General features: G+C 36.2%; 1 protein-coding gene across 4 annotated transcripts in view; it reads right to left on the bottom strand.

The window, feature by feature from the left end:
* Positions 1 to 12336, bottom strand: part of LOC107654853 (serine-rich coiled-coil domain-containing protein 2-like) — a 53140-nt gene that overhangs the window by 28704 nt on the left and 12100 nt on the right. For all 4 annotated transcript variants that reach the window (XM_016442131.1, XM_016442134.1, XM_016442133.1 and 1 more), the window contains exons 2-4: positions 8874 to 10020; positions 8113 to 8395; positions 7783 to 7988 (exon numbers count right to left, since the gene is read on the bottom strand). In XM_016442131.1, the coding sequence (XP_016297617.1) occupies positions 7783 to 7988; positions 8113 to 8395; positions 8874 to 9980 (1596 nt within the window). In that variant the 5' untranslated portion in view covers positions 9981 to 10020. The remainder of the gene's footprint in view (positions 1 to 7782; positions 7989 to 8112; positions 8396 to 8873; positions 10021 to 12336) is intronic.

The following is a 12336-nucleotide window of genomic DNA, read 5'->3' as shown; positions in this document are numbered from 1 at the left end:
TATTTTCTGCCTCATTCTGTGACAAGAAGCCTCATCAGATCACAAAAGGAAGCATTTGACTGCTGTTGTGGAGTAAAAAGGTTATAATGTTCTCTTTTGTTGGACAACAGGTTTAGAAATGTGAATACAAGGGAGGTTTAGCTTTAGGCATTTTAATTTAAGCATGTTTAGCTTAGTTAACGGAAGGCTACCTGCTGCTATCAGAGCAAGTGTAATTACTGCATTCACGCGCTCCTCGAATGCTCTCATTTCCCGAGTTGTGCTTTTAAGTCGGAATGTGAAAACAACATGGACACTCTGGTTGGATTTGTATTATTAGACCTTTCCGACTTGAGTTCACGTGCATTTTCTCAGTCGGGAAATTATTTTTCATGTGCGGTGCCCCGATGATGTTTCTTACATCCGTTTCGGAGAACCAGAGGACAAATATTTCAATCGATCGCTTAGGCATGGCACCGAAATGAGGCACCGAAATCTGCGTTCGGACTCGGTTCTAGTACATACCGGTTACACAGGTACCGATGCCATATTGGTAGCGGGTTTCGGTACCCAAACCTAGGTACAAGATGCCCTATTCTGTGTTGGCATAGGTTTATAAATGACTTGTTACAAATTAAGTGAGATAACGCACAGTTTTCCCAGATGAACGTTAAGCAACCCAAACTCACCACATGTGCAGAGGAAGAGTTTAGCCCCTTTCACACAGTCTTCACTGGTAAATTGCCGTTAAAGAGATCATGTGTCAACAGGACCTTTTCAAAACTACAGGTAAATTTGTTCTGCCAATCATATCGTTCTTATGGAGATGACGTGATTACTCTGAGCTGTTTACAAAGCTCCGTTAATTATATCGAAAATAGCTTTTCTATATAAATATGGCTCTAGATGGAAATCTTTGACCATTGCGCCTCGCAGCTTTTTCAGAATGCTTCGCACTCATCAGCTGCGACTCTGCAGCTGGATACTAATATGCGCGTCTCATGTTTATAGGACCAATTATTATTAAATAAATAGTTTACTCAAAAATGAAAATTCTGTCCTCATGTTGTTCCCTTATGACTTCCTTCAGTGGAATGCAAACAGTGAATTTTTAAAGAATATTGGATGCAGACTGGAGCTGTCCAGTTTAAAATAGAATGTAAAAGCAGCATTAAAACGGTCCTAAAATTAGTCCATACAACTTATGCTCTATATTCCAAGTATTCTGATGGCAAACAATAGGTTTATGTGAAAAACAGACTGAAATTTAAGTCGTAATTTACTGACAATCTTCCATTTAAGTGGGCCGTTAATCTGCCAGATCAAGTCAGTGAGAACTCCAGAAACAGATCAGTCTGATTTGTAAAAGAATCAGTCAGCATTCGATCAGCAGATTCATTCAAAAGATTTTACACCAAGGAATGATTTACTCACGAATCAGACATAGCTACTTATGTCATTAACGGTTTACAGAGAGCTAAGGAAGAGTCAAGATTCAAGATTTTCATAGTATAATGACTTTATAACGACTACTTCTGCCTTTTTATCCCACAAAATGGCTGGAAGACCTTCAATGTAGTGCATGAATCATATGGACCATATTTTTTTGTCATTTTGGTGCTCAAGAGTCCTGGCCATCATTCATTTTCATCATTTTTAAAATAATAGCCTGCATATTCTTTAAGAAAAATCTTCTTTTGTGTTCCACAGAAGAAAGAAATGATGTATGGAGTAAATGATGACAGAATTGTAATTTCTGACTGAACTATCCCTTCAAGCTATGTTAAATACATTGGCTTTTCTAAATGAGGGACTTTCTTGCAAAAAATAACAGTACATTATGAACGTTTCTGCATAATTTCCCATATTTCATATACAGCAGGCAGCTGGGGAAAGAACCACAGTACAAATATGCTCTCAGCAAACTTTAGAAAACATTATCAATCATGCAACTGTGATACATTCACAGAACAAAAACGTCTCTTCAAGTCATCTAAGCTGACAAGACGTCCTCCAATCCCATCCATCATATAAATATGTACTTAAAAAGAGACAGGCCCCTCTCCAGGACATTAATACATACACACACAATGTACTGTCTTACAAGTGTACACAAAATGTGTATTCTAAGCAGCCAGAGTTCATACACTTCACCTACACACGCATAGTCTCTCAGGTCCCTCTCTCTCTGACTCTCTCCATGTATAAAGGGGCTTAGTCACGGCAGGTTGCTTCAGAGGAAATGACATTTCACTGCGCCGGGCGGCAGCTTAGATATGCAGCCCAAGCTCCATCAGCACCCTCCTCCTGTGCTGAAAGATCTGGAATAACATAGCCCATTTCACATAAGCCTGCGCAAATCAGCCGGGAAGATCGGATTAAAGGTCCCTTTAGAGCCGGACCGATACAGACAGAACCTCAGATAACATTTAAGGAAGGTCCTATCAGACAAGCCCAGAATCCGGATCACATTTCACACAATCTGAGTGGTGCGCTCGGGAGTGAAACATCATATTAGGGGGGATCAAAAGGAATGCGTTTGAATTCCTGAATCATATTACATTACTCAGACACCTACAGATATACTTCGAAAAGAGCCAAACTTTCAATGGTAATTTAAAAAAAGAGGTCTATAATATATATTTAAAAAATTATATATATTTATATATATATATAAATGTTTGGTGACAGAAAGGTTTATTATTAAGAAATTTAAACTTTTTCATCAAGAAAGATTTCATTTTTGTATTTATTTTGTAGGTAGTGTATGCTTATGTTTATGGATCAAAACACTTTCTAAATATCAATATTTACTGCATTATTATGAAATATAATCAGTTCAAATAGTTAAAAATGTCATAAAACTTTGAGTCATGTATTTTTCCAAAAATACTCATATCAAAAATGTGATGTTTTTAATGCCTAATTAATCATTTTTTATTGTAAATACTAATAAACTGTTATGCATGTTTCATAATTAATTAAATGCAGTTTAGATCTCTTTTCCCAGGACACACTGGCTTCAAATGACCTATGAACTGTGTTACAGGACCGAACATGCAGTACATTTTCATGTTCCTCTTAATAAGACAATGTACAAAGCATTAAACTCACAATTGTAAAGACAGAATTCATATTAGTTAGCTTAGGTATTATAGGAGCACAACTAAGTTTCTATATCAGTAAAGACTAAATCATAACAGATGTGTCTCAAGTATATTATTGTCATGTATTCAAAACACCGCCGGCACCTCAGAATAGGAAAAAATGGGGAAAAAAGTCTACGCTTCATCATTGCCTGAGAGTAAAGAGCTTTTGATCTTTCAGTTTGTGTTCCTGTCACCCTGAATATGTGCATTAGATTCGATTTCACATACTGGTAGTGCCACACAGAGCTCTGCCAAGCACTCACACACAAAAAAACAGGCTCTGAGAGTGTGTGGTGGTTGTGTGCATGAAAATGCTCTCAAAAGCCATTTGGAATCGCAGGTCTCAAAGAGATTAAGCAAAATAAGAAAGAGTCAATAAACCAGTTAGCCTAATAAATTAAGAGCTGATTACAGACGTTAAATATTTATAAAAATTAAACAAATCCTGTTTACAGTATTAGTAATGTTAGCAAATGATAAAGCTTAAACAATGCTCTATAAATCTCAGCTAATTAATGCTGAAACAGCAGCAGATAAAAGCATGTCTCAGAATCACTTACTGTGTTAAAAACAAAGGCTTCTGCACCTAGATCATTTAGCAGCTAATGAATTGGCCTGTAAGACAGACTATATTTAGAACAAATAAACAAATCTTAAAAGAGCCCAAAAGGGGATGTGCTTTCAACAGAGGGATAAAAACATACAAAACACACAAGTATACAATGTAAGGAAAGAAACATATCTTGTGCCTCTTGAATCCATACTGCCCTCTTGTGGTCTCAAGTACAGTAAGGGTTTTGATATCAATGCATTTCACAAAGATAAAAACATTTTCTGACAAAAAAATTAATAAATAGCCAAGCATGAAAACTAGTTTTAATCAAATCAAACACCTGTATTCTCCACCTTAAGATAGGAATTTCAGCATGTCTCACCCTAGCTCATGATTTTTTCAACTGCATCCAACATTTAAAATCATACAGTACATCTACTGAAATGGCCTTCATTACACTAATAACATTTTTCCGTTTAATAAAATTATTTATAATGGCATCAGTGACCATTTACCTATTTTTACTGTCTATCACTGTAAGTATTGGAAACCTAAGGTTATTAGTTATTTCAAATATAAAAGTGTAAGAACTGTAAAAAGCAAATGCTTTTAAGAAAGAAATATTGAAACAAAACTGGAAAATATTATATGATGAAGATGATATTGATAAAGCATATAATGGATCCCTAAAGATTTTTCATCACTGTATGACAAAAACTGTCCTGTAATACAATATAATAATAATAAACAAATGCAAATAAATAATCCATAGATTACTTAAGGATTATTAAATCCCTACAAAAAGAAAAACACACTGTATAGACAATTTATTAAGTATCAAACCCCAGAAGCAGAAAAAAATATAAAAAGTATAAGAATAAATTAATTAATATTATCAGAATGTGTAAGAAGGAATTACTTATTAGTTTATACTAAAACGTTATAATATAATAAATATTAAAGGTTTATGGAATATTCTAAATAGTATAAAAATAAAATTTTTAATAAAAAGTTACCCGGAATATTACACTGGCAATGATAATATAATAAATAATAAGGAAGAAGTGGTTAATGGTTTAAAAAAAAACACTAACACTAGCTTGCTCTATTCTTTTTCTATTCTGTTTTCTTTTTATTTATTATATAATTTAAAAAACAAAAACAATAGCTGTGTTAAGCTAACTGAGACTTGTTATAGCACTTGCATATAATTGCTCTCTTGTTGATTTTGATTGCTTCTATTGTCCTCATTTGTAAGTCGCTTTGGATAAAAGCTGCTGCTAAATGACTAAATGTAATGTAAATGTAACAAATTCTTTGTAAATGTGGGTCTAGACTTGGTAAAAAATTATAAATGAGCCAGAAACAACAGAAGCGGTGGATGTTGATTTTTGGAATAGAAATCCTATCTCTATTTTTCTTAGAACAGTGGATAGTGAGGAGATAATGGACATTGTAAGAAAGAGTAAAAGAAAATCCTCCATGGATTGGAATAACATTGATATGATTATAATAAATACGTTACTGAAGAAATTGTAGAGCCCTTAACTTATATCTTTAACTTGTCCTTTCAATCTGGTAAATTTCCAAATAAAATGAAAATTTCAAAAGTAATTCCATTATATAAAACTGGGGATGAACACCATTTCACAAATTATAGAACTGTTTCTATACTCCCCCAGTTCTCCAAAATCCTTGAAAAACTTTTTAGAGAAAGACTGCATATTTTAATTGATTCATTAATTAAGAGAACATTTTAACAATAAGTTAATGTCAATATTTCCAACTAACATTTGGTACAACATTAACAAGCCTATAATGTGAGACAGTTTAATTTAGGCAAAATGCAACCTTGTTATTCAATTTGATATGTTTATATATGTTTGATATGTTTTGTTTTGTTTTGTTTTGTTTTGTTTTTTAATTTAGCGTATTTAGGAATAGAACATTATATATTTTTTATTTATTATTTTTAAATACACTGAGTTCATTCATTTTTAAAGTTTATATGGTATAGAAAAAATAAAATAACTAAATTCCACAAAACAGCATTAAACAGTATTTAGACCTAAATTTAAGTTTGACCTCCTGCTTATACATTGCAACCTGCAAATAAAGTTTGCCATTACATCACCTGCTGAGGGTAAGATCAGATGAGCGCTAAATAAAGCCCGGCCCCGGCCTGTTTCAGTATCGGTAAGAGCAGAGGAGTCTTAAACTAAAGATAGACACAGAGCAAGGATCTAAAGCAGATCCACTGCTGTCAGGAGATCGAATTAATCATTCAATTACCGTGCATGTGACTCCCACTGATTTACACGTAACAGTGTAACACAGGTTTAGCAAAGACACTTCATAAAGATCTAGGAAAAGTTATGCAACAAACTTTAATACTTCATGTTTGGTGTTAAGAAGCATTACAAACAAGAAACACATGCAAAATAAATTTTTGCAGTACCTACAGTAGACCACAAGATGTCACTTAAAGCCCAGCTCAAACTGAAGCACAGTCCATTATGTAAACTGAACTCCTCCTCCACACTATACAACTACATCAGAGGAACAACCCTCAAGTATGATAACAATGACTCAGCTGCTCTCAAATGTATATATGCTGCGATTACATAACGTCTGAAGTCAGAGTCAAGTCAGCATGTCAGTGGTGTCAGTGCATTTGTGTATCTGCTACAGGAGTCTGGTATTTCAAATCTGATTACTGTTTCAAATCCAGCCTAACTCTTTCTGCAATCCACTGAGCTAATCTGACATCATGAATCAAAACAAACAAAAAAAAAACAAAAAAAAAATAAATTAGGACCAACATCACAGTCTGCTTCATTGGGATCAAAAGCTGGAATGTTAAGTGGCACCGTTCCGCATTCCCACCCGATCAAGGGCTTTGGAAACAGCAGAGATAGAACAGGACCTCTGTTAAGAACGGCGGGACCCGGAGTCAGACTCCTGCAGAGTCACGAGTAAGAGACACAGAGACTAATCCCAAATTAGCAAAAAAATAATTAGCAGGATAGGGACAGAGAGATCCGGTCACACACACAAGTGCACATACTAACCAACAACAAGTAGTACAGAAGCGATGGGTTATCGAAAGGCACAGCAGAGGAAAGATTACAAACACCCACAGAGTATGGAACAGAACAGCCTTCTACAAGACTTACAGAGCCACATTCAGTCACACTGTTGTATTACAGTTTTATAATGTGAGAATAGTTTAGATGTGGTTAAAATCGGGCTGGTAACAGAGGTAAAGTTATTATTACTATTATTATTAACCCTTTAGAACCTAAAGCTAAAATAGGCCGTTTTTCGCTTCCTCTCTTGTAAAACCTTTCTTCGCCATGTTTTCGTCCGTTTTTTAATTATATTTTGCACTCTCAAACTCTCTAACCTGCTGCGCTCCGTATCTCCCGCTTCAAATCCGCCCTCCCCCCTCTCCCCGAAAGCCGCTGTGATTCGCTAATGGAAAGCATGCAATTACCGTATTAAGCCGTATATTGTCATAAAGCGCAAGATGTCTACTATCGGGAGCAATTTGATTTTTTTTCATAGTGTAAACGGTTAGTGAGTTATGATAACATGAATACAGCATGGTTAATTGTGTCGCCGCCGACACGTTCGGTTTTAAAGGGTTAACAGCCAAAAACATGGCATTACCATTTACATGGTATTAAAATATTGTTTAAATAATACTAATAATAATAATAATAAATTAGCAAGAACAATCATATCAAACAATAATTCTTATTTTATTATTATTATAAGCAAAAACAAAATAACTTATTATCTGCAACAACAAAAAATATTATAAAAAATGAATTATTATAATTATAATTATTATATTATTATTATTTAAAAAATTACTAGTTATCTTTATTCACTAAATTTCCTTATATAATTTATTCTTAATTTTATTAAATGTATTTAAATGCTTACTGTACATTGGAGCTTGTAGAAAAATGTATGCTAAATGCATAAATGTAAATGTAAATCCCAGGTTTTGATATCACTACACCACAGTTCCATCACAGTACTTTTTTCTATGGGTAGTTCAAACTCTTTTTGGGAGGGTATGTGTATACTCACAATGCTGTTGAGGTCTGACTCATAACTGCTGCAATGGTGTATGTGTGTGTTGTGTCCCAGCGGCTCCATGCCCTCCTCATCCCACATGTATGTTCCTCCAGAGCTGTTAGAGGGGGAGAGCTCCAAAGAGGAGGTCGCGTGACGATCCACGTCAGGGGACATGAGCGGCGGACCACGGAGCGGATCACTTGAATCTGCCTTGCCACCTGAGAACAGACATGGTATAACATAGCATAAACTCTGCATGCTTGCCACAATAGGATAATTTTATCAACACTGTACTGTTTGTCACATAAATGCAAGAATTAGATGAATAACGTATAGCTATACCTGCCAGACCAATCCCAGTCCAGTCCATGGTCTCATTTAAGAATCCCTGCAGGCGCATTTGGGTGGAAGTGGCCACAGGATTTTTGTTAAGAGGGATGCCATTCTCCGACTGGTCCCCTAGATTATCAAAGTCATCTAGGAACTCTTCACTTGTGTCATTCCTCTCCAGAGAAGATGCAGAGGAGAGAGACATGTCCTCCATACCCTCCCCAGTGTAGCGGAGGTTCCCATCCAGCCCTGGCTCTGTCACAGGCTCCTCTGGGGAATCTGTGGAAGCTGATGCCTTTTCACACATACAACATGGAAATAAAACTATTTAACTGCAATGCAATCATGTTTCGATAGTTTGACTTCTCTGTGGTGGCACCAAAATACCCCTTTTGCTCCAGTAGAGCTACTAATAGCTATGCAAATATTATTAAATTTAGAACAAGAACACTGACTGAAAATAAAACATGTTTTATATATGGCATAATGATTTGAGACACAATAATAAGCAACAAATCATTAGACAACAATAAAAAGCATTCACTATGAAGTCTCCATATTAAATTATAATATTAATAAATAAGAAAATTGTGAATATCGATAAAAAGACAAATCTGACATTCACAAATCTGACAATGCTACTTCTCTCATGTCCCACAGAAGAAAGAAAATCATTTGGGAACTATTTCTTGAACTATTGCACAAAATATTAGACTGTAATCCAAAATATTAAAATATGCATGGTACTGTAAATTATAGAGTCAGACACTTACGTTCTTTGTGGCACAATGGAGCAACTCAGGAGTGAGAGGCGGGGTTATAATGTCACGCTCCACTGGGCCCCTCCCAACCACTAGAGGGCACTGCGGTTTGGCAGGAATTGGTCGATTTAGCCTGTAGGCCTGTAATGAGGGTTTTGTCAGCACAGAGTTAGGCAGAAGAGGCCTTTTTATGGAATTAGGAGGTGTTAAACTCTCTGAAGAAGGATTCCCAGAAGGTAGTCTATCTGTTATCCCCTTTTCAAATCCCAGGTCCCCAAAACCGAGCACTAGCCGGCCTTTGCTCAGGCTCAAAGGAGATTTGAGTCCAAGTGTTCGCGGAGGACGAAGCTGTGTATTAGTTAGCGGTTTGGCTAGCTCCACAGCCTTGTTGAAAGAGAAGGAGCGCGTCATGGGTGCAGTGGACGTTGGCGAGGGCAGTTGCTTGAAGTGAGTGAAGCTCTGAGAACGCACCATGTAGTCAGGCACGAGCGACTGTCGTGAGAGGCTGTCATTGGACTGGGACAAACTGTCTCTAGAGGTGCTTCGAGTAGAGTTAGAGTTCACCCTTGGTCGCTGAAGCCCCGAAGAGCTTGCTTGGCCCGGTGAAGACGCCAGAGATGAAGTCCCATTTTGAATTGGCTTGGAGCCTGAGCTTTTTTGGGATATGTCCTGACTTTTGGAGGCTGTCGTAATTTGAGAGTATTTGGGCTTTGGTTTAGGACTCTGGATGGATTTAGGGGTTTTGGCTGCAGGTTTAGGGCTTCCAGTGGACAATGTGGAGGCAGACCTGCGCACTTTGGTTGAGGAAGTAGAAGGGCTTTTTAACTGCCTACTTCCAGGAGAATGTTGGGAGTTAACTTCTTTCCTCTCTTCTGGTATCGTGCCCTCAACAGGGTTTGAAGGGTCCACCGGCCCACCACTATCCTTTCTCCATTTTATGGAGAAGGAGGAGGCTCTGACCACTCCATTTGGCCTAGCTGGTGGATTCTTGCCCTCTTGCGTGAGCGCAGTCTGGGTCGTACCATTGGGAAGGGATGAGGGGGTACCATTGACAGGACGGGCACCAAATTTTGGCAGTCTGGACACCATGTAGGACTTACTGAAGACCTTCTGTTCCATCAGCAAACAGTAGAGTCATACATGAACACAAAAGAGACACCTGAAGAGAGAGAGGCACAAACAGATAAGAGCACATTTTTTGTGAAAATTATTAATCATCTAACTTGTGCTTAGACAATACAAAATACTAATTAACAAAATAATATATAATATATAAAATAAATACTGCACTGTAAAATCAATTTATGAGTAGTTGACATGAAATCCATTTGTTCTGTGGAGTGATGTATTATCTTAAACTCTCTCAAACAGCATTTGATAATTATTTGATAATTATGCATTAAGATTTTATGTCCTCAGATTACTTAATAAAACACATTCTTTATTTCATTTGTAACATTTGTCACACCACATGATTAATTTGGATGAACTAGTCAATTTGGAAAAAAAAAAGTGTTTAAGAAATAGAACACAAATAATGAGGAGCAAATGTAAAATCCCTTGGACTGTACATTACATACTACATCTAAATTTTATTTGTAGGAAACAGAACAACAGACAAAAATACAGTATATTAACAGAAAAAGAAACAAGGTCAGCTTCTCATAAGTCATCTAAATGATCACATTTACAGAACATGGACCTCTGACTCCTAGTTTTCTAGTCCGGCATCTTAGTAACTTAGTAAATAAAGCAACTGAAGTAAATTAGATTGTGTAGCTAGCTGTATTAATGTTCCCGTGTTTGAAAGTAAGAAGAGAAAAGATAATGTCTTGGCAGAAAATTACCAAACGTTTTTCTTACATTGTTCCTTGCATTGTATTTCCTGTAGTATAACATCCCCTTAACCTCTTATACAAAATAGCCAAACACACAAAACAATGTTAGGGGAAAAAACAGCTTTCAAATGTACATCAAAACCCACTTCCTGTTTTACAATAGTTAGGGCATGAAAAGAAGTGGCAGGGTTTTGTCTTTTAACTTTTGAACGGAATACCCCCAGTCTACAGTTTTTTTTAACCATCATTGTGTGATCTGGTTGGAAAGTTTCACAGCACGTGACAGCACAGCTAAATCAGGGTGAGCAAACAGGATGTGTTTAAAGGGATGAGCAGGACTGAAGCTCATGAACCTTAATATCAACAGTCCTCATGGTGCTGGTGCATGTGTGTTTGCCATAGATGGCATGTTATGTCATTGCAGACACAAAAAGAATGTTTTAATGTATGTTTAGTGATAAGTTTATAATTAATAAATTATTTATTTCAGACTTATAAGCTGGGACCAAATGAACCCTTATTAAACAATATTGTTATTTGCAGCTGGCTGCTGACTTTATTAAGCAACTGCAACACAAATGTACTGCATGTTTAAATTAAATTCACTCATGCACTTAATGCTTATTTAATTTCAAATGTTTTTTATAAATATGCTACCATTTAAATGGCTGATAAAAATAAGTATTTATGGAACTGTAAAGAAGTATACAGATCAGGAGAAAAAAGAGGAGAGTTTTTATTTCACTCTTTTCCGTATTGATTTCTTTTTTGGTGAATTAAATCAAAGGCTAAAACCAAAACAAGTGAATTCAAGAGAGATGTTCTGGGCTAAAAACCAAATCCTGGCCAGATGAATGGTGCCTCTATAATGTCCCACTTAGGGATGTTCATTTTAACCGCTTAACCAGTTAACCGACGGTAAGAATTCTGACCGATTAATACAATCAGTTAAACGGTTTAAAAAGTCATTTAATACAAACATTTTAATAAACACTGTAAACATAGCTAGGCTATTTTAGTTCCCCTCACTCCACAACAAATCCTTTCAATTAACAGTATTTAGAAAATAATTAAAGAATTAAAAATATAAGAAGCTATAGCAATATAAATGACAAGCCAAAACGAATTCATTTAGGTTCAAACGAAACTAAAACCAATGCTGGGTCTCTCATTCCACACAAAATCAAATGTTTCTGTATTCGCGATGTATTTGAAGGCAAATTATTGTTTATTTTTGTACTTCACACGCGTTCCAATATCCACGTAAAACAAAATGTTTTACATCACGGCGGTACAGTGATAACACTTAACCTTATTATTTTTTACTACATAGTTTTTTCCATATGTTTGACTGACTATTTTATTATGATAATGAACAGGCTGCATTGTCAAGGTAGCAAAGCTTAACTGTGTGCGCGCATGCAGCGCCGGCGCAATCACTTACATTTTTTCCTTCTAACAGTGGAAGAAACTACTCCTTTTAGTCCTAAAGATGCGCAAAACCAGTGGAGGAAGAGAGGGGAGAATACAGTGACCTTTATTCACACGATGACCCACATTCTGTGATGAGAGACTATACTAGCAGTCACACGACATAGAGAGAGAGCGAGAGCGAGAGCGAGAGCGAGAGAGAGAGA

This window comes from Sinocyclocheilus anshuiensis, unplaced genomic scaffold, assembly GCF_001515605.1.
Source record: "Sinocyclocheilus anshuiensis isolate Anshui unplaced genomic scaffold, SAMN03320099.WGS_v1.1 scaffold335, whole genome shotgun sequence".
Taxonomy (NCBI): Eukaryota; Metazoa; Chordata; class Actinopteri; order Cypriniformes; family Cyprinidae; genus Sinocyclocheilus; species Sinocyclocheilus anshuiensis.
This window is presented reverse-complemented; position numbering and strand designations above follow the sequence as displayed.